Below are 23,261 nucleotides of genomic sequence, written 5' to 3' on the forward strand. Positions count from 1 at the left end.
TGATGACAATGATAACAGTAATAATGAAAATAGGTCAAATTTATTCATAAAGCACACTTTAAAACAACAGCTGACCAAAGTGCTGTTCAATCAAAATAGCACAAACTATGAAACAACACAATAAAAACACAAAGACATGTTATGCTAGCTGAATTGTCCTGACATGAGTGTTAAGCTGCAGTTGGCTGGTGTTGGACAATTCCTTTATTTGCAGAGCACATCACATTATTACTTATTAACACAGTTAGGGAAGTCTCTGCATATCAGCTTATTTAGAATTTGGAACCTATGCTTCAACAAACAGTAATGAGATGACCCCTGAAGGGATGAGATTTGGAGCACATGGTTATAAATAAAGCTTTCAATGACATCAGCTAGCAAGATTTCCATAGATGCAACACATCAGGTGCTGCAGCTTTTGCATACTTCCTGTGCATAGAAGGGATTGAAAGAATTTAAAGCAGGTGGATTAAACAACAAGAGTAGAAATGGATCAAAATGTGTGAGGGCAATAGTGGTGGATGCAGTGAAGACTATGGAGACTAGTCTGCTAAAAAGAAGATGCGAGAGGGTGGAAGGTGATTAACTTGATTTAAATAAAGGAATAAAAGCGGCTTTGCAGACTCTAACTCTCATGAAAACATAATTTTAATTGCAAGGACAGTGACTCAGGATGGGAATTCATTGATTAATGCAAAAACAGCTCAAGCAGGTGACCATGGCCAAAGGTGACTGTAGAAGTAAATTGATAAAAAGTATTGATTTCAGGGTTCCTGTGTGAGAGAGAGAGAAAGAAAGTGCAGGTCAAGAAGAATCATTAAGAACAGACATCAGGACATATTGAGTGAGCTGCAGGGGTTCAAGCAGCCTTCCTGTGGATCCTCTGATAATGTTGTTATCTGATGGTAGCTCACTGGCCCCAACCCATTTTGGAACAAGTACCCCTGAAATAAACATGTATTCAATCACTGTGGGAAAAAAAAAGAAAAACAAAAGAACACACATATTGATCATTATTGATGTCAAGATACAAAAACATAAGGATAGTTTACCCTGTTACTTTTTGGAGAAACAGGCATACTGCTCATCAACTGCTGAACTTTGAAGATTTTGACAACTATCATCATTGTTGCTGTTGTCATTTTAAGTTCAGTAATTCTTTGTTTGTTTTCCTGGTGGAACACAGCTTCCATTGGAGATGAAGAACTATTAATTTTTGTGCAAACAGCACCAAAAGATCATCACTTATTACAGTAGATCATTCCAGCTTTGTGTAAGATTTTAATGGGTGGAGAGTGACACCGGATTAATAAAAAAAAGACAGTCGCGGTTTCTCTGAGTCCCTGTGAAGAGGAGCTCAGTTGACTCTCTGGATAAACAGAGGTTAAATTAAAACTTGCTGCAGGACCAGCCTATGGAGAGCACACACAGATGCCTCCTAGCTTCCTGTCACTCTGCCCTCCACAGCAGACAGCAACATCCTCCTGTCCCGGCCCCGAGGACACGGACTCGGCTGCAGCCATGGAACAAGCATCCCAGCAGCAGGAATACCACCAGAGAGGACCGGGCTGTGTCCCTGCCTGACTGAAGGTGAGTATCTCGGCTGGATGTCAGCTGTTGTGGTGCGTGTGGACCAGTTATCTTAATATACTGACTCGTTAAGTATTTAACCTTCATACCGATAAGGTCTCACTGTATGTGCATGACCGTGGACGAGGACCGCGACGTTGTCCTGTGGCTGATCGCTGAGCGCCTGTAGTGATGAAGGTGACGGTGTGGTTGGTGTGTTATTGCCTGGGTGGGAAGGATGGTGCAGTGAATCAGCGCTACAGTAGGAAGGATAGATGCCGTCCTGTATCCTACATGAAAAATGACACGCCACACTCCATTCAAAACTCTCTAAATATTTCTTGGCATATCTGAAGGTAGACTTATGTGATAAACAACAAGAAGAAATATGTCAGGAATGCATGGGGTCCTGTGGTTAATTCGGCTGAAAAAGGTGAGTTTATTTAATAAACTTAAACTTTAAATAATGCTTGCCCAGCTGTACACTGCACTACCCAGGGGTTGCAAAAGGTGAGCTAAAGGTGAGGTCAATTAAATATTAAAACGACATTATTGTCTTCTGTAGTTGCCGAATTAAAGTGTAGAGCCATGCACTCACTGTAATGCATTTGGATGCTTTGTTAAGAGCTGTGTAGCTTCCCACAAGAAAAGCCGCGATAAATTGAAACATTTTCGATTGAGGTCTGGTGTGCGGGATTCTCCGGCGCGTAGACTGGGAGGTTGACGCCAGTAACAGCTCTCAATCCTCCTTAAAGGAGAACTGCAGGTTAAACGCAGAGCTGTTGTGGTTCGAGTCCGAGTGTGGAACAAACTGGTGACCTCTGGATAAGGTTATGGATTTTAGTTGTCATGGTCGCCCCACTGTCGTCCTGGAATGTGGAGACAGTTGCCGGCGTTAGTCGCGGGAAAACTGTAGTCGTCTAGTTCCCAGCCTTCCCAAGGGAAGTTAGTCAAACATTTATGATGAAGTGCGCGCGCACTACTGACCAGATACACAGAGGCTTTATTCATATGAATTAATCAAACTAGCCCACTATCAACACTACTTCTGTGGCGCTTGTTAAATCGATGGGAGGCCCACACACCCCCTGTCCCCTAAACGTCCCATCTAGAAATCAAAGATTCAGTCAAAACATCTCCAGTCTCCAGGGACATGAGGAGAAAAGAAAAGAAAACAAACAAAAAATACACACATGCACATTTTCCCTCAACTGACATTTCATCCACTTCAGGGGTTGTATGCTTATTTAGAAAACTTCACATTTACATTTAATGGAGATCTTTCAAGTTTGGGAAGAGAATCCCATTAATCAGATTCAGAGATGAATTGTGTACATTTTTCCTGTGTGCAGGTGGATTTATTTGAGCAGTAAAGCAGAAGACATGTACCTGTCATACCTGATTATTCCTCTGTGGTCGTGGGTGGTCTGGAGGCTCTCCCACACTGTCTGCAGGATATCCCAGTCACATCCCAGAGAAAAACATCTGGACAACCAGAAACACACACACACACACACACACAAACACACACATACACACACAGACACACACACTATGGGGAATGTGTCTTCAGTTTAACAGAGATGTGTGAAATGTGGACAGTCTTTGGACTTGCATGCATTTTGGATGAAGAAGAAATCCACACAAACACAGAAACCGTGGCACATGGAAACATGTAACAGTAAAGAGAAAGGCTGGCATTAAAGCTGTACACAGTGGAAAGAATAAGCCAAAGAATACAAATTCCATACAATCAGTCTGGGATGATACACTCTTTAAAGTGTGAGGTCTGCAGTGAAATATTTCATTGTTTTACTGATTGTTGGATTTTTGTTTTATTTATTTATTTATTTTTAACTTTCCTCAAGAGTTAGATAAACATATGGATTCCTGTTATGTCTTTTTAATGTGATACTACATAGAAAAAAAAAATCATGTCCAGTAATGTAATGCAGGTCAAGATGATAAGATTAATGATAATGAGGTTGTGTTTGAACAAATACCAATAAATTAGTCAATGGGCTGTTTCTGAGTTTTCTCTGCTGCTGAGGGTGGATTCTTTTGGTGAGCAGAAGTGCAGCAGTGCATGCAGAAGTGATAATGACATTATCGTTGTTTTCCAACACTGGAGACTGCTTGTGGCGAGTAAAGGAATGAAGCTGATGCTGACCTTGCAACATTTCTTCTGGACTAAAGTAAAGTGGACTAATAATCCATCAGTGGGGAAGATAAGCATCACTTCAAGCTCCAAGTGGTCAGTGATTCAGGTCTAGTCTATTGAAACCATTTCAGCTCCAGGACAGTATCAGGTTACTGGCCTGGCCTTTCCTTTAATGAAGTAATTCAGTAGCATTCATCCTGTCAGTGCTCTGCCACAGAAAGTATAGAATAGACAAACACATAAAACATAGAGGAATGGATCAGACCAAGGGGACCTCTGGTGTGTTTGTCCGATGGGGTCTAGTCTGTGTATTATGATGCATACACACAAATATTAACAAATGTAACATTCTAGCTGCCTCCACAGAGGTTTAGCCCTGACCAACCTCAAAAAACACCACAGTCAGATGAGTGACCCAGTGTGAAACACCACTAAATCACTCAGCTAAAGAACAACAAAGTTCTAACAAAGACTCTTCACAAGTTAAAACAGGACTTAATACTCTTTAAAACAGACCAGCCAGAGTCAAAGATCATTCCTGAGGACAAGTCTATTGTGAACTTAATAGAGACACAAAAGACTTTCCAATTAGTGTGCTGTATCTGGACACCTGAAAGAGCTAGCCTCAGTCCAGGACTATCAGAGGCCATTATCCCTCTTGTGACATGAAGATTTGTGAAAGAACACACAGCACTTGAAGCAACTGAGCAGACTTATTATTACTTACTAAAGAGTGTGTCTGCCTGGCTACTGTTCAGTATGTTATCCTCTGAGGAGACACAGCTTAATGTGATTGTTTAGCTACTTTTTCCATCTCTGCGTTGATTGTCTTTGTCTTTTTTTGGGGGGGGTTACACCTTTATTTAGACAGGAGAGTGGAGATGAGACAGGAAACAGGGAGAGAGAGACATGCAGTAAAGGTCCGGCCGAACCTGGAGTTGATCCGGGGACCAGCTGCTCAGAGCACTTAAGCCCATGTGGTACAGGCCCCAACCATTCGGCTACAGCACCCCTGACTGTCTTTGTCTTTGACTGTGAGAAAAAATAACCATCAACTACCTGGCTTTCTTTGGCTGGATTTTTGAGGCCAATAATGACATTGACAATCTGGTACTGGCCAATAGTGTAGTTGTTTTGTTTTTTTTAGTCATAAACAGAACTGAAAAATAATACTGATCAAGATATACTGAGCATCAACTTGTCAAAATGTGATGGAGGTCAATTTCTGGTCACTTGGCCGGTTGCTTGGTGTGTGTCACCATACATGTGCACTGACATACACAGATACAGATATATCAGCCTGGCTGATTCATCATGGCTTAAATTACCCACCCAGGTTGTCTTAACGGGGCAGGTCACACACACACACCACACACACACAAAGATAGGCTGACACATTGCAGATTGGGGTTTTAATGCTCAGTGAGATCAGCAGTAGCAACACTTTTGCATTAGGGAGATGAACATTTGCTGATATGAGTTTTTCTTTTTCTGCAGGACATTAAACTAATGTACAGTCTGCCTGCATGACACAGGTGCACAGTTCATCTGTGTAAAGCAAATGAATACTGCTGAACTGAATGATCTTACTATTAATGATAGCAGTGTACTAAAAATAGTGTTAATGACATTTTCCATCACTCAGAGGTCATGGACAAAGTGAAAGAAAGTGTAATGACGTCTAAGAGTCCTGCAGCAAGGGATATCTCTGTTGAGTTTAATTTGACCATTCACAGTCTACACACTGTGTAGGGTTTTACTGCATCATTACAGCACAACACGTGTATAACAAGTAATCCAACCACCCCACCCTCTCTCCTCTCTGTCCTGACACTCAGATCTCAGTGGTGTTAGAGTTCTCTGTCATAATGATGGGTATACTCAAACAGATCCATCCCCTGCACACACACATCTGCTCCTCTCCTTCACTGTGTCTCAATCAATCTTTATTTTTTTATGAGACTACATGCTGAGCAACACACTGCAGTCGTGAAGCACCAAACACGCACACAAACGTCACAGGGAGGCGACTCTGTCGAGGTCACAGTGATGCTGAGTCATCTTTCTGCCTCTCTCAGCTCGATGCCTCTTTAAGCTGCGAGTGTGTGTATAGGACAGAGAAAGAGACTGTGCATCAGCTACCTTCCTCTCAGCATCACATCTTATTCTTTCATCCACTGAGTACAATAAGAAAAGGGATATTGAGCTTAAATGTTCTTTATAAGCTATAACCTGATTCTTGTCAGATTCTTGCGATGGTTGATCGCTTGACTGTGATTATCCATTGTATGCAGAGGATGATTCATGCTGATTTTAGTAACACCATGAACTTATGTCTGCAGCCACCATTAGTTCAAGTTTTCCTCTCGACCAACACATTGTTTCAAGACAAGGTATGTTGAAAACTTCAGTGAAAGAAAAATTTCTATGGATATTCATGATCCCCTGAGGATAATTCTTAATGCGCTGATGACCGACCCTGCTGTTTCTCTGGCAATAGCATCTGCTTAATTCACACTTGTACAAAATAAACACCTAAACCTGGTAACAGAAAAACATGGAGTATTCCCTGAGGGCGCTAATGCTCCCCAGAGGATAGACCCTGTGCATTCATGCCAATGGACAGACGCTCCATATGCTTCTGTTGGTGCCACCTGTCGACCAAAGTGTCCTCCTTTACCATGTTTCTTCAGGGTGTAATAAAATCTATTTTGTCCATGTAGTATTTCAAAATGATCTCTCCCCCAGAAAATGTCCTGATAAAGGTCTACATCTATTTTTAGAGAATTTTACTCTGGTCTGTTGTCTGGTTGTTTCTGGTAACACAAGCTGACCTTGTTGGCACTGTCAATACCTCTGGTCAAAAAAGAGACATTAAAATCTAGCATTTAAAGAATGTTGAGATTGAATCAAAAGATGTTTAATGGATTACCATTTACCATTAGCTTGCTGCCATCGCAATACTGTGACGGTGACAGAATTAATGTTTGCAAACTGATCAATTGCAATAATATGCACAGGTGATTGCTCTGCTGCTAAAGTTCAGGTGAAGTATTGTAGTACAGTACGGTGTAGTACAGTTGCCCACATCTTTCTTCTTGTTTTCCTTTGTAAGTAAAACTTCTAAAAGTAATACTCCCTTTCTCTTTTTCCTTTTTTCTCTTGTTTTTCAAATTGATCAGGAGATCTATGTTTATATTGAGTAAGAGCACCCACTTCATGACCGGTCAGTCGAACCATTCACTGTGAGCATAGCTGTGTCTTTTTGGCTGTGTAGAAAGGGCAAATTACTGTGTCATGTTAGTTAAGTTAACATACAAGATCAGTAAAATTGTTCAGTGTCAGCTTTACTCCATTAACTACACTGATTGTGTATTTGGGTTGTGGGGATTGTCAAAACTCTTTTTATCCTCCACTATTACTACTACTACTCTTATTATTATTATTACTACTAACTAGTAGTAATAACTACTGTCGTAGTAGTAGTATTAGTAGTAGTAGTAGTGGTAAACATCCCTGTGTGGAACTCACATTGTGCTATGTTCTCTTTCCTCCTGTACAGCCTAAATGTTGTCTGTGTATTTAAGAGCTCTTGAGAGCAGCTCACTCATATGGTTGTTTCTAAGTGAGTGTTACGTGTGAGTGTGTTTGTGTGTGTGTGTGAGTGACCCCTTACTCTCACAGAAAACAGGAAATGCTTTTTTTTTTGGCTGTGGTTTAGAGTGACGGCAGGGTTACTTGAATGCATCATTCAAGTCTACTCAGTGTTTAACACAGAAAGCAGGGTTATAGTTAATACATCGTGGACAATGTGAAGATGCGATTCCTCTGCTGTTAAAATGATGTGACAGCAGCAGGCTGAGGTGTTGTTCTGTTAAACTGACAGTGAAGCTTTGATGGCTGAGGTTAAAACAGCATAGTCAAGAATAGGTGAAGGTTTTGGTCATGGTTAGATAAGAGGATTCAAACTTTCTGTGGTAAACATGCTGTCACTGGACTTCAGGGTAAATATATCTTCACTCTGGAAACTTTCCACTGCACTAACTCAGTGTCTCCATGTCAAACAACAACTATTTATACTCCATTTATAGTCTCCTCTCATCCATATAGTCCCTACATGGTGGGATAATAGACTTTTATCACTTGCTTACAACATCACTGCATTTTAAAACATCCTGTTCATTTCATAGAATGGAGCAGAGAGCTGTGAGAGTAAAAGTGTTTAGCGGTAAAATGCTCTGTAGACTCCTTTTTACATTACACGATCTAGTCAGTTGATCCATTATACCTGCACGTCATTTATTTGAATAGATCAGATGCAACTTTCTAGCCTCTGTGATGTTTCCTATAGATTAATGTAAAAAGAAAACAGTGCTGCAGAAATGACCTCCTGAGTCTTTTTCATTCCTCTGTTTCCCATTTTTTGAGGCTAATTTGGACTGAAATGTTTAAAATGTAAGTATGTTTGCGAAGGCCACAGCATGAGGTTCACATCATTTTCATACTTATCAAACCATTCAGTGTCTCCTCATGCCCAATGGATATATGTGTTCATTTGTTTCAGTTACTCGACAGGCATGACAATGGGTGTATTAAAAATAGAAAGGGGGCCCACTGAGGTATTGCAGTTATTACAGTGCTGTCATCAGCAATAATCTTAACCAGCAGCAGTAAGTGCTCTGTGGACTTCATTTGCCCACAAACCCACAGACAGTTCCACCTTGAGGTTTCCATAATTTTCTGAAAAACTGTTATTCACAATAATAAAATATTAATATGGAAACAGAGAGCTTTGTAAGAGATAGTAACATGAATGTAATAAAGCATGGCCAGTGGATGCCAGTGGACAATATGTTGTCAGCATTAAATTTTACAAGTGAGAAGTGAATGAGGAGCATTTTGTACCATGTGACACAACTTGTTGCATGACAGATATACTGTCCATATAAATTACACTGTGAATTATCTCCAAACATTTATTGGAACTCACAAAGATAGTCAAATAAAAATAAAGTGTTTAGCGGTGAGTACTAATGATGTCTTATCAATGCTTAACCACCCTAAAACATTTCAGAGGTGCTGATATGTGTGAGTGTGTGTGTTGTTGCTGGATGCTGATAAGCCAGTGGGAGGGCAGCACTGATAAGCTGTTATATGTTAGCTCATAATTTACGCGTGTATATATATGGATTTTGGTGCAGAAGTATGTTACAGGTTAGAAGTAGTATCACAGGCCTCTGCCTGTTCACAGTTTATGTGTGTTTTGTTGTAATTAAACCAATGACAGTGAAGTTACCTTGAATAATCTTTGTCTCTCTTCCTTCTCTCACTGTCTCTGGGCCTCCTTCCTCCTCTGGAGATAGACAGAAAAGGTGGGGCTAAGGGGAACCCATGCTGCACAGGAGGGGCATGCGCTCTCTGCGAGTTTTGGCTTCTTATCCAACACACACACTTTTACATTGTTTATCAACCAAATCTCAACAGTTTTTCTCTGTGTTTTTGTTGGCACACTTTAGACTGACCATGCCGACTTTCACATGTTTGGATGGGTCAGCTGTTGACAGGCAGGAAAATGGTAAGGACCACCTATTTGTTGAGTAATAGGCATAAAAAGGCACTCTGCTGTAAATGTATTTGGTTGTAAATGTAAATGGGTTATACAGGCACATACATATTCACATGCACTTGCCTGAAGGATATTACTGCAATAAAAGAAGAATATCAAAACAGATAATGTTTGCTTTTCTAGTTTTGGCATAATAGTATTTAATTCTGTATGTAATAAAATTACCAGCTACAACTTAACACTGAACGCTGATGGTAACATTGTTTTCTTTTGCATGACCAAAGAACAGCTGACAATTCTCTTTCACTTAAAAATGAGTCTATAGTTAATGTATATTGTCAGCAGTAATATAAAGTAATATGATATGTAGTAACAACCTGCAAAACATGCACTGACCCTTGAGTCAAGAGTTCAATTTTCCACCATTAACTTGTCTTTTTAAAAAATAAAATGGTTTTACCTCATTTATATTTTTCTTAACTGGCAGGCTGTATTTGTATTTTGCTTGTTTGTGGTTTATAAGTCTGTAGTTTTCAGGGTTCCCTTTGGTTGGGGGGCCCAGGGCAGCTGCCTGCTTTACTGTGGTTGATAATCTTGCCTTAACCACATTTTGTCTCTGATACTGCTGTAAGTGTGTGTCTGCTAGAGGAGACAAAGTGTCTCACACTCTCACTTAACCCTTTGATTCAGTAGGGAAATCAGTCCAATAGACTGTGTGACCACTTATCTTCTAGAAAAGAGCTGCAGGACATGTTGACCAAAATCCATTTAGAAATGATTGTTGACATTTAAACCCATTAATTATGACATAAAAACCCTTAATAAATGTTGCTTTATCGGGAAGTGGTACAGCATACATTCAGCTGAACTAAAAGGATCTATACAGTGTTTCTATCTGATTTTACTTTGTAATGAAATGCTACAAAAACAAAGTGGCCAATGTAGGTTGTTTAAATGATGTAACTACAATGCTAGCAGTAGGGGAGACCATCTTGGAATAATGTTTAAACACTTCCAGGGCTGAATAACATGAGGTTTCTTTGCTCCTCCAATTCTGCCACCATTGAGTAAAAGCAGTAGAGGGGCAGCAATGGAACATCATTTTGAAAAGAAAAAAAAAAGCCCAGGTGAAACTAATAACATTTGTGTGTTTCCTACACGTAGTAAGCCATGCCTGTCAGCCAGCATGTACACAGTATCATTAGCGGTATTAATTATACATGTGCTTTAAAGCCTTACTGGAAGTACGACTGTCTATTTAGCAAACAAGGGAGAATAATAGAAGTGTTACTAAAAGCGATACTAAACCAGCTGCAGCTGTGTCAATCCACTTTGAAGCATATTTTATTAGAATAATTTGTTGGTGAGATCCCAGTCATGGATATCTCCAGCAGTGAGTCCTGTAAACCCTGAAGTCTTTTTGTACACTTGTAATGTGCTGATCCCCCTGATCTTTCTTCTCTTTAGACACAAACTGACTATATGGATATAATTGTTGTTTGTTTTAAGACAAAATAGCGATGTGCTGCAAAGTGACCATTTATTACCAGGATTTAAATGACAATAATAATTGACAAATATGAATTTATAAATTAACAGTGCATTTGGTTTTATTTTATAGGGCCTCTTTTCAGTTGGAATATCCAGTGAACTCAGTAAACCAGAGCAATTTTCTTGACAGACCGTATTCCTGTATCTCTGAAGATACAAACCTTGAGCTCCATAAGGAACTGAATTTAGCGGAGGTCTCCAGCGTCACTCCTCCTAACATTACAGGTGGTAAAGTGGCAGAGCCCAATGGGCTCCCAATGACATTTCAAATTATTTGAGGAAAACAAATAGTCCCTTTGTTTGATATATATGTAGAATCATTTGAATAAGGTTACCATTCTCCTCCACCTACAGAGGTGTGTGGCTCCTACAGCCCAATTTCATTTGTGAATGCTGATGTAAAGATTATTGTTAAAGCTTTGGCTGTGAGACTTGAGAGGGTCCTGCCACCCAAACTACATCCAGATCAAAACACTTTTGTTCAAATTCATCAGGGGTTCCATAATGTGAAGAGGGTGAATGTAATCTGTGTATATGACACCACCATCTTGTCACTTGATACTGAAAAGGTATTTGACAGAGTCTAATGGCCCTATTTACTGGAAGCACTTAGGCATGCTGTTGATACATCTGCAAGTCTCCACACATAATTTGTGATTGTTTTTATCATTACTACTACTGTATTATTGGCATCATCTCTCCTTCTTAACCCAACCAGTCGAGGCAGATGGCCGCCCACCCTGAGTCTGGTTCTGCTCGAGGTTTCTGCCTCTTAAAAGGAAGTTTTTCTTGCCTCTGTCGCCTAGTGCTGCTCATGGTGTCTCTCTCTGTAAATACCTATTTTAAAGAGTACGGTCTAGACCTGCTCTTTATGAAAAGTGCCTTGTGATGACTGTTGTTCTTTGAGAAGTGACAGGTTAAAGTCAGTTCATTCTGACATTTGATCTCTAACTTGATTCTCCTCCTCTCTCTGTCTCTTTCACACAGACTCTTGATGTCCTTGATGTTCACCAGTCTACAACAGAGAAAAACATGATTTGAACCAAATACAAAGCCTGTACATTTTTTCTTCATACGACAGGATATTTCTGTCTCTCTTGATTGAGGTGAGGGTTGGAAAATGTTACAGTATCAGTCTGTTTATTTGTACTCACACAGACTTCTTAAAGACATCCTCTAGTAATGGTAAAGCCTTGAAAAAGCCCTGAAACACTCACAGCTTGACTGTCAGTAAAGACAAAACATGTTTGCCAACATGCTCTTGCTTTAATGGTTAAAAATCAAGATACTGAAGGTACAGGAAAACCTGTGCCATGGCAGCATTAATACATAAGAATTTTCTCTCAATCTCAGGTTAAACCCACACTATGACTGAATTAGAAGCCACAGGGGTGGGGGAGCATCCCCCTCCCTACATGATCTTTCTGGTGGTCTTCCTCTTTTTTATCACTGGACTGCTGGGCTTCCTCATCTGCCACCTGCTGAAGAAGAAGGGCTACCGCTGCCGAACCGGAGACATGGACGATGACGAAGAGGAGGAGGAGAAAATTGGAGGAAATGCAGATGGTTAGTTGAGAAATAAAATAAAATAATGGACTAAAAGAAAAAGCTCAGTTAAACTGAAAGGAACTCACAGAGCATTATTTTGGTGATAATGCTCTGTGAGTTCTCCACATATAACTGCACCTTTCACATTACACTTATTTTGGCCACTGTTAATATAAAGTATTAACTAATGTAGCTTAGAAATAAAGGACAAAGTGGATAGTCTGCTTTCAAACTGACTCTCATGTTGAAGTCAGAAACTGCTTACTTTGTATATCTAAGTCTAAAGTGTGTAGTCAATTTTTATAAAACTGAAAGTGATGGTAATGATGCTGGTAATGGAGGAGCAATACTAACAAAGAAAAAAACTTATTTCTGTCTTTCTTTTCATCTCTTTCTTCCTCCTGAGAAATATACAAGCATTCACACATATACATAAAGTAATTCAAACATACACTCACTTTGATACATAGAACTGTTTATGCACACACAGGCATTCACACGCTGGTAAACACACACAGAGACACACATATACAAGTAAGGGACGAGTTGCTCTGAAAGGCATAATGACTTTTTAGAAAATCTTTTTCCTACACCACACTGCATACTAATCTCCAGATCAACAAATTATTTTTTCATTTATCATTAAAACAAAGTACTTGTCAGTAATGTCAGTAAAACTTCAGTGCTAATAGCCTTCAAAAATGTTGCATAAATCTTAGCAACAACATTTCTTTCTTAAAAAGTGCCTGTGTTGCTAGGGTAAATCTACAGAAATCACAATCAGCAGTGTTCAGTGGCGCTATTTTCTCCCAAAGAAACTAAAATTAGGTGTCCAACTCTTTAACCAATCTTGGTTGACATACAGCACAGGGTTTGGTGTTTGGCTAAAAGTTATGATCTAAAAGATATGGGTTTACTATGTTTTTTGTTTTGCTGTATTTTAGATGAGGATGAAGAGAACCAGGACACAGTGGAGCAAATCCTCAAATGCATCATTGAAAATGAAGGTGACTAATATAAAAATTGCTGGATGGACTGTCTAATTTAGTTTAAGTTGAAGTCAGTCCTCTTTCTTATCCTCTGTTTTACTGTCCTACTTCACTGTATTCTATTTTACTGTTTGCTGCTATGTCGAGTCTTATGGCAGAAAATACACAGATTTTATTCTTATCAGATTATATCAGTATGAATCAGAAAATCCAACTGACAGTTCTCGATTAGTGCTGCTCTAATATGGATTCTTCTTGTCATCTCTAGCTAACATGGAAGCCTTCAACGAGATGTTTGGAAACCACAATATCTGTGTGCGCCATGACCCAAGGTAAGCTCATTCAGCTTAGCTTTTATCACTATTACACATTTACAGCTGTTACTTGTAGGTTAATGTCACAGAGAATCAGCACTTTAATTAGTCTTCTTCTGTATAAACTTTGGCAGGCTACTAGTCCTGCAGCTTAGAGAAAACCCCAGCCAAACATACATCAAAATGTGTGTTTCAGGGATACTGTGTATGCTGTCTTTTAGTAACATTTTTAGTAACCATGATGATGTGAATTGTGAAAAACTGCGAAAAGTTTCCCATTGAAAATGAATGGGAAGTTGTTGCGAAAATGATCAACTGATTTTGTCATACTTTCACAAAGAAACATGGTTGAAGCTTTAAATGGGTCACAAGAATTGAGACTTTTTTGGATTAAATCTGCATTTTGATAGCTATTACATTTTTTATGAAATCCCAGTTTAAGTTTTCTGGTTGCTTTTCTTTAACTGTTGCAGATTTTATAATGGGTGTATATTGCGCAGAATGTTCTGGGCAACAGTGCGTGACATCATCTGCACTCTAACTGCCACTTCTGAAGATTTTTCCAAAAAATCTCATTCAATTCTCTTTTAATTCCAATAATTTCCACCCTGTACAGACACATTATATATTTAATAGTAGAGAAATTTGTCCTCTCTCACCCAGTGTGACTCCTGTTGAGACATAACTCACAGTTTATGAATAAATCACCTTGAAATGCAGAAAACCACTGACTGATAGTTCCATAGCCTGCCATGTTAAACTGAGTTCTGAAGTTCTGGTTAAACACAGAGATGGTGGGTGTTTTAAAACTGACACTGTGCCCAAAACATTAACAGTATGTACGCATATAATGCATCACTGTCTTTATTAGCTTTGTGAAGAAATTTTGTTAATTTTTACTTTTTGAGCTATGAGGGCATTTTTGATGGCAAGTTGTGGCTTATGAGCAGTAAACAACAGTTCCTTTTGAGACCCACCACCTTTAGGGGCCCCAGTCACCATAGCAACCAGTTACTCTGCAGTTGGTAATGACTCAGCAGTTGCTGGGCAGAAGTGGACTAAGCTGATTCTGGCTAATTAGACTGATTCACTCTTTTTTACTACTACTCCATTTTTATAGCTGACAGCTGATTATCCACACCAAGCAGCAGACACATTAAAATTTTCTTCTGCAATTTTCTAGTAATAATAATAATTATTAAAATAATGATTATGTTAATGTCCAGGTTGCGTAAGGACTCTATTGGCGGTGTTCCTCCCCATCACCACACAGTCCACTCAGGCACCGACCACAACTCCTGCCACCTCTGTGCTCAGGTTCGGTCTAAAAAAGGCCGCAGACAAAGCAGAACCCCCCGATCCAAACAACGGCCTGGAGAACAGACTGTCTTCTCTGTTGGCAGGTAACAACACATGCTTATGTTGTGGTTGGATAATGTGAAGAGACAATGTATGACAAATGGAAAAGTATTTTGGAAAAATTATAAATGTTTCATCCTTTATGTATCATTATCTCCTCAGATTTCGGGTGACGCACACTGATAAGAAGCTCCATGGAGGTCCCAATCCATTGGTCAGTTCAGGGGACCACCTGGATCAGTCCCAAGACAGCGAGGAGCGGAAGGAGAGTGGGTATAACCTGAGGAGTATGTTCAAGGATGTCCGACCAGAAAGTGTCAATGGGGTCGCCCCAAATGTAGGAAAACGAAGGAAGAGTGTGACCATATTTGGGCTAAGGCGGGGAAGTGACCCTGTTGGCATTAAAGGAGTGGAAGGGACAGGGAGAGAGACTGGGGGTGTTAAATTTGCTATTCAACAGCAACCTGTAGTGCTGGAGGAGCTGATCCAGACAGAGAACATTGAGATTGTTCCTGAACATGGCACTAAACCTGGTTCCAAACCTGAAACCAAGCTCTCAAAGAATCAAACCGCTGTTCCATTGCAAGGTGAGGCTAAAACAGCAGGTTCTGTAAATTCTTTCTCTTCCCAAGGTAAGAAACAGGCCCCCAGCTCTAGCTCTGTCCCTGTGTATGGTTCTAAACATGGGCCCAATCCTGAACCTCAAACAAACTTTACAATCAAACCTTCAGTTGAGAGTACAACAACTTCTGCCCCCAGCTCACTTCTCATTCCATCTTCCACTCATTCCACTTTGTCCGGACAGATATCTACAATAACAGAGAATAAAGTGTTAAAACATGAGGAGGCTTTTGATCCCGGGCCCCTTCAGACCTCTACACCTATTGTCCCCATGCCAGGATCCACTCTAGGTTTCACTCCTGTTATTCCTACTGGTCAACCTGAATCCTGTTATAACACAGTTTTTCCAGTTATACAAACTCCCCCTGACCCAAGCTCCAGCCCAGACCTGGAACCAGATTTTGGTACTAACCTAGCTTTAATAAGTCTAGGCTCATCACCTCCGTCTTCATTCCCAATCAAAACCCCATCATCAGCCTCTTCGTTAAAAACTCCTACCTCACCCCAGGTGATCATGCCAAGCCCCAAACTAAGCTCCAGAAATACACCATCAGAGGCAGAAAATATTGCCTTTTCCCCTGCCCTCACTCCAAGCCCCAAACTCCCTTCAGGCAGGGCAATGTCCAGCCAATCCCCTATTTCATCAAAAATTGGTAGTCCATTGCAGGTCCGAACTCCCTCACCTGCTCTTAGTGCCCACCCCAAACTTGAAACAATACCATCATCACATACACCCTCTTCTCCAGCTGACCAAAACCCATCCTCTGGAAGTTCACTTCATCTGACTTTGAATTCAGGAAGTGTGATGTCTGTAACATCTATGGCGAAAAGGAATATGGCTTCAAGCTCATTATCTCCAAAGGAACAAGAGCTCGAAGTGGCAAGAATCCCAAAGACAGAAGAAAAGACAGAAATAAAGAGGGCTGGGATTCTCAAAACAGCTAAACTTTCTCCAGTTGAGGGAGGTTTCAAGGGTTCTGCCCTTTCCTCTCCCTCAGACCAGCTCTCTAAAGACAGACTGAGCAGTTTCTCTCTGTCACCCTCCAGCTCTTTGTCCCCCTCCTCACCTGTAAGGAACAAAGTAAGTAGCGTGACCATTGTCAAAGCCAGCCCTGACAGCACGAGAGAGTTTTCTGTTGTCACTATGGTGGAGGATGAAGAATCCTCTACATCAATCAAAGACCAGGAAGGAGAGACTTCTGAACTTGGGGCTGAATCTGAAAAAGTTGGATTAAGTCCAGCTGTTGGTCGGGGAGGAGAGGTTTCTGTTTCAGGTATTGGAAAACAAAGAGGAGAGACTTCTGCAGCACAGGGTGGACCAACATTAAGCCAAGAGAGAGATGACATGGTGGAGATGGAAGATATCAGAGACTGCAAAGTGATGCAGGTGCGAGAAGCTGAGGGGGTGGAGGAGGAAGTGGAGAAGATGGTACACACTCAGTCAAAACAGGACTGAGAGCTGAAAGCTCTCAAGACTGTGAAAAGTTCAAGAATGGCACCTCTCAGCAGATGATAGGAAAAGAAGTGTATTAATAATAAAATTAAGTAATTATGAACACGCCTTTGATGATTTATCCACAGCGGTAGATATGTTGTATTGGGGCTGGACTGGCTGGTTAAATGACTAGCCAGTTGTGGAAAATCATCCCGTTTCACCCAGCTTTTGAACCCTTAAACCACAAATCACATACACAACTTGTGTTTGAGTTTGAGCCATTTTTAGCCATATAGGCAACTTGGCTCTAATGACGGAAATGTCCAGACTAAAATATCTCAGCTGTTGTTCCTTTCGTGGTTTAAGAGATAATGATCTTTGTTAACTTTAGTGAACTATCTCACAAATGTCTCATCAGTATGTTATTACTACAAACACACCCATAAAGGGAGGGAAAACAAAACTGAACAACACAAAAACAAGAGAACACACACACACACACACACACACACACGAAAACCTCAATTAAAAACCAAACACAACAGAAGGACAGTCAGTTACAGTACTTCAAACATTTTACAAATGCACCGTTTTATGTACAGCATCAATCCACTCACTGCCTTTTAATGCAGTGAATTCAAGGGGAAATGGAACCAAACTTGCTTAAATTTTCCCTTTTTGTATTGTTCAATCTAGCCATTGAGTGTTCAAAAGAAGCAGTTTCAGTCATGAATTTAGCCCATTTAGTGAGCAAAGTTGTGCCCATTTATGTATAATTTTGTAGTGAGTAAATTTACATATAGCTCAGCCAGTTTTGTATATCATGTCTCCTCTCCAAGATCATATCCTAAGTGGCAAATTGTCAAAAGTTCTCAAACTTCTCACCTTGTGGAATTGTAATGATGTTTGGTGATCTCCTGATTTTTCATCTAGTTACACCAATGGGTTGTTCACCACAAAATTGTGTACACACAGTTTTGGTCCCCAACAGATGAATACCCATGACTTTGCCACTCCCCTGACTTCCTAGTGCCATAAGCAGGTCAAGGTTCCTGCCTATCCAGTGAAATATTTACTTGATTAATTGGCACAACTGTTGTCTGTAGAGTCATGGTTTCCATATGATCAATTTTAATGAGTTTGGTGATCTTCTGACTTTTCATTTTGGGCTTCCATGATGTGCACATTTATAGTTTTGAATGAAATGCCTCAACAACTGCCATTACATTTGGTTCACAATCTCATGTTCCCTTGAGAATTAAGTGATTATGATCCTCTGACTTCTTATTTAGCGCCATCATCGGGTCAGCAATTTCATTTGTCTAATATTTTGGTTGACTAAACAGATACTAAACTAATTACATTCCCATTAGCCTGAGCTTTCTTTTGAGTTTCGCACTAATTAGCAAATGCAAGAATGCCAACACACTAAACCAAGACAGTGGACATAGTCCAACAACATCTCATGGTGTCTCATGGTGGGTCCTTTTTTTTTCCTTTCTCCAATCCATACAATAATTATTGACATAGTGTTTAATTTGTATGTGTGTGTGTTTTAAAATTGATTCTCTTGTCTGAATCAAAGTGATGGGTCAATCAAGTGACTGAACAACAATCTGACAAACTAATATTGCCAAATATTAAATACTGGCCTTTTGTATTATATTTTGAGGACACAATCTTTACTAAGTCTTGCCCTTAATTTGGCATCAATGCAGACTTGATGCTTACTGTCATGGATTACACAACTCAAGGAAGCTTCAAGATTCTTATACTATTTCATATGAAATGGTAAGACTATGGAAGTGAATGGAACCAAATGGCCTCAGACTTGATCCCTCACTGGTTTCCCACCACACAAACACTACCAGTTGTTTTAAACACGGGCTTTATGTGATGATAAGAATGTGATTAATTTTCTTAGCACCACCCAAACACCATGCCCGCAGTCATTGACCTGATCATATACACTAGTCACACCAGTAATATCAGTGTAGTAGTAGTAGGTTCCTGAACTAGTGTAATCAGGTACTTTGCCTAGTAAATATCCTACATTTCTTGTATATCCCCCCACCCCAATATAAAAAAACTACTTCCTTTTAGTTTTCTGGAATTGTGATACGTATTCATTCATATATTGGCTCTTTTACCAATCATTCTATCCATCCATCCATCCATGCAGCGAACATAAATTAAATGCTTACCAGGAGAATGCAAACATGACAGCTATGATGGAAAGTACAATCATAGACTTTGGACATGTGGAGTCCAATATGTGAAATAAGCTCTCAGACCACAGTCATGAAATTTACACCAAATAAAGTCAACAGTCCTTAAAGCTGTGAAACATATAAATTATATATTTTAAAATATGACGTATATTTTGAAGTATAAGAGTATTGTAAAGTCTACCTTGTAAAGCTTCTACATCAGATATGAGACAGGTGATGTTGTACATTGATGCCTTTAGTAGAACTCTCCACTAATATATGCTTTTTGTTCCCCCACAGTTGACTATACAGTAGAACTCACTGAGACATGTTAGGACAACCTACCAATGAAAATATTAATTATGAAGGACTAAAAACAAAATCCTGTGTCCTGTATCAGAGCCGCCTGCTTACAGAGCTGTGGTTTCTATTATAATTACAGGTCTATGATGTTTTACAGAAAGTATTTATGCACAGCTTTACACAAACTTTACACATCATCTTTACTGTATCTATATACTCTCTTACTACAACTACTACAATAACATGGCCATTACATATCCTGCAACAACAATCTAAAGGTATATTCCAGAGAACATATGTTGTACAATTATTTCCATTTTGCACAATGTTATGGAAAATTACATTTTTTAACAACCTGGGTGGTAAGGTGACATGTTGTTGACTAAACAGAGTTTCCATGGTGAAAACCCAAGTTCTATGTAAACTATGTAAGTGTACAATAATAACCTATAGGTATGGTGGCCAAAATTGCAGGAAGAAAAAGACCCAAGTTGAAAAAAATTTAATTTACCTTTATGTAGAACAAAAGAAATTGGGTTCAAAAGCACTTAAGACAGATAAAGGAGAAAACAGCTTTCTCAATTCTAAGATTTAGTTTGTATTATAATAATTAAGGATAAGAAAAAATATCATGAATAAAATCTTAAGCATTTTTATTATCAACCCACATTCAGTTTAAATTTGTACATATCTGCTTGGCTGGAATGATCAGACAAGATATTTACTGTGAATGAGCCTGACTGAAGAAAATAAATAGACATCACAGAGCTGGACACACATTGCGGCACAAAACACGTCTCTTAAAAGTTTGAGTTTGTCCTCATAACAATTTTTTTTCTGAAAACATTTCAACTTTATTCTTGAAATCTCAAGTTTTTATATCCCAACAGTGGATCTAATACACTACTGTACAGAACTCAAATCCTCTCTGTCTGTCTAACCATTAAAAAGATGAAACAATGAAAAAATCAAAAAATGCATCATATCTCTTACAGTCACTTCTCTCAGTGGTTGACCGTGCGGATGGTCTTGGATTTATATGCTCAGGTTATAGATCTTCAATCACCACCCACAGTAAAGGTGAATGAAATTTTCTTTGAGTGAACCAAACCTTTAGAGAGCGTCCCTTTTGTTTGTCATGAGAAACATCATGGTGACATAAAATCCAAAATCATAATCTGTACTTATTTAGAATTGTACTAGCTGGTGCTCACCCAGAGTACATTCCAACCTCCTGCCCTGGAGACTATTTCACTAGAGACAGAACATGGGGGAGAGGGAGTGTGATGATGGTAGATAGTGTGTCATTTCCTCTGCTGGTCACTAAACACATCACACCCGCACCGTCACAGTATGTTGCTGAGTCATTGTCAACATATTTCTGATTATGTTAACAATAAGCTGTTGTGTTACTTTTCTACACAGAGTGTGCTCTTGTGTTAACCTGATGAAAAGTTACATAATAATCATGGAAATGACACAGCTAAAAGTGCATACGTATGTTTTTTTTTTTTTTTAAACTTATGTAATATAGAGTATCTGAAGCCATTTTAGAGTTATAAGAAATGACTAAATGTATCATATATGTATACTGTACTGCAAATATAGAACAATGTATATAAACATATGAGATGTCCCAGCAGGGCAGCTATCAGCCATATTATTCACAGAACATTGTGAAGCTCTGTCTCTATATTTTTCCTCTCAATAAAGAGCAGTTTGCTGTGAATGTTACATTTGCATTAATTCAATCAGATGGTTGTACTGTACTGCAGCTGTTCTGCAACAATATTCATCTCAATAGCTCCCTCACAGTTTTCTCCCTTTGTCAGTTTTCCTGAGGTATGTCTAGAAAACCATGTGGATCAACATCAGCACAGAGTCATTCATGTCATTTTGCTTCATACAATATTTGACTGAAGCCTCAACAACAACTAGATTTGAAGGCACAATGCCATCTTCATGTTTGTGATGGGTCACATAAATCAAATATAGTTGACAAACTAATATGTCTGTGATTAAGAGTCTTATATAGCAGAGTCCTGGTGGAAAACAATACAGCATAATATTTAAAAAATATTTAGCAGGAATTGAGGCCCAGAGCTCGGGAGATTTATTGATCTCTATTTATTCAAATAGTTCTGAGCAAACAAAAGAAACCCCAGTCCACTGTCTGTTTAAACATTCATAGTCTCAGATATAATATCACAGGACTCTTCTTCATCTTTGTAGAAAAGTATCCATCTTCATTTGTAATTATGTTGTAATACATGCACTGAGCACTTTATTAGGAACACCTATACACATGCTTATTCAAGCAATTATGCAATCATCATGTGGCAGTAGTGCAGTGTATAAAATCCTGAAGACACAGCTCAGGTGCTTCAGTCAGTGTCCACATCAAACATCAGGATGAGGAGAAATGTGATCTCAGTGACTTTGGCTGTCTCAGGCGGGCTGGTTAGAGTGTCTCTGAAACTGCTGATCTCCTTGGATTTTCACACAGATAGTCTCTGGAGTTTTTACTCCAAACAGAACCAAAAACAAAAATCATCCAGTGAGCAGCAGTTCTGTGGAGGGAAACACCTTGTTGATGAGAGAGGTCAGAGGACATGGTCAGACTGGTTGGAGCTGACAGAAAGGCTACAGTAACTCAGATAACCACTCTTTACAACTGTGGTGAACAGAAAAACATCAGAGTGAACAACACCTCCAACCTTGAGGTGGATGGTCTACAACAGCATCAGTCCTTCTGTTCCTCAGTTATGGTGTTAAATAGATAGATTATCTATACCGCTGGAGCTGGAGCTTTTCCCAGCTGACAATGAGCAAAATGTGGGATACACCCTTTACAGATCACTGGTCTGTCACAGGGTCAACATACAGAGACAACCATTCACACTCACATTCACACCTACAACCACCTACAGTTACCTAATTTGCATGTCTTTGGACTGGAGTGAACTGAGGTTCGAGCCCAGAATCTTCTTGCTGTGAAGCAACAGTGCTAACCATTGCACCACCGTGCCGCCCAGTGTGGTTGTTGTGTCACAGTGAATTTGATTTTGACCATGTGGAAAATGTAATCACTCCATCTTTTTGCCCTCTCAGACATCTGTGTATAATTTGTGTAAATGTAAAATGTGTTTTGTAGTGACCTTAACTTTTGACTGTTGACCACCAAAATCTCATCCTTCAGTCCAAGCGATTGTTTGTGTTGAATTTGAAGAAATTCCCTCAAGGCATTCCTGCGATATCATGTTCATGACAATGGGGTGGACTGCCCAAAAATATAACTCCTCTAGCGGTGGCTGTCACTGCTGAAGAGGCTGCAGAACCTGGCTGAGAATCAGTTTCTAAATTTTCTTCAGTATTGTAGTAATCCAGTGATAGTTTTGATGGGTACACTGCAGGCACTTTCACATGAAAGGGACAATATTTGCTGCAAACATGCACAGGTCAAAGAGCAGCAGAGTGTAGTATTTTACAAAGAGCAAACTATAGTATCAGACAAATACAAATCACCTAATCCAGGCTAAAAGAAACACAGCTGTAGCTACTTCACTAGGGAGGGCAGCTGCTGAAACATATCTGACTGTGTGAATGTGTAAGTTAGCAGACTTATAATATCACTG

At 39.5% G+C, this 23,261-nt stretch overlaps 1 protein-coding gene and 1 long non-coding RNA gene across 6 annotated transcripts; one reads left to right on the forward strand and one right to left on the reverse strand.

Annotated features, from left to right (window-relative positions):
* Window positions 1–21: 21 nt before the first annotated feature.
* Window positions 22–9,160, reverse strand: LOC127142693 (uncharacterized). 3 transcript variants are annotated; one of them, XR_007813653.1, is made up of 3 exons: window positions 9,027–9,160; window positions 2,968–3,054; window positions 22–773 (listed from the first exon to the last, which is right to left on the reverse strand). It is a non-coding gene; the product is annotated as an uncharacterized LOC127142693 (long non-coding RNA). The 3 variants fall into 3 exon arrangements; XR_007813655.1 differs by having other exon boundaries at window positions 22–944; window positions 9,027–9,143; XR_007813654.1 differs by having other exon boundaries at window positions 22–968; window positions 9,027–9,143.
* On the forward strand, window positions 980–21,360 carry rell2 (RELT like 2). 3 transcript variants are annotated; one of them, XM_051072142.1, is made up of 8 exons: window positions 9,180–9,305; window positions 10,918–11,072; window positions 11,835–11,953; window positions 12,201–12,413; window positions 13,340–13,402; window positions 13,653–13,716; window positions 14,925–15,101; window positions 15,220–21,360. In XM_051072142.1, exons 4-8 carry the CDS (start codon window positions 12,215–12,217, stop codon window positions 17,132–17,134), a joined length of 2,418 nt encoding a protein of 805 aa, XP_050928099.1. In that variant the 5' UTR covers window positions 9,180–9,305; window positions 10,918–11,072; window positions 11,835–11,953; window positions 12,201–12,214; the 3' UTR covers window positions 17,135–21,360. The 3 variants fall into 3 exon arrangements, with proteins under 3 accessions (XP_018549928.1, XP_050928098.1, XP_050928099.1); XM_018694412.2 differs by lacking the exons at window positions 9,180–9,305; window positions 10,918–11,072 and adding an exon at window positions 980–1,590; XM_051072141.1 differs by lacking the exon at window positions 10,918–11,072 and having other exon boundaries at window positions 9,165–9,305.
* The last annotated feature ends 1,901 nt before the right edge of the window (window positions 21,361–23,261 follow it).

The sequence above is a fragment of the Lates calcarifer genome, linkage group LG8 (assembly GCF_001640805.2).
Source record: "Lates calcarifer isolate ASB-BC8 linkage group LG8, TLL_Latcal_v3, whole genome shotgun sequence".
NCBI classification, from domain to species: Eukaryota; Metazoa; Chordata; class Actinopteri; family Centropomidae; genus Lates; species Lates calcarifer.

Coding starts and splice junctions, on each gene's coding strand:
- rell2 (XM_018694412.2), top strand. CDS start 12,215: ATGACTGAATTAGAAGCCACAGGGGTGGGGGAGCATCCCCCTCCCTAC. Junction 13,403..13,652: donor ATGCATCATTGAAAATGAAG/GTGACTAATATA, acceptor TGTCATCTCTAG/CTAACATGGAAGCCTTCAAC. Junction 13,717..14,924: donor TGTGTGCGCCATGACCCAAG/GTAAGCTCATTC, acceptor GTTAATGTCCAG/GTTGCGTAAGGACTCTATTG.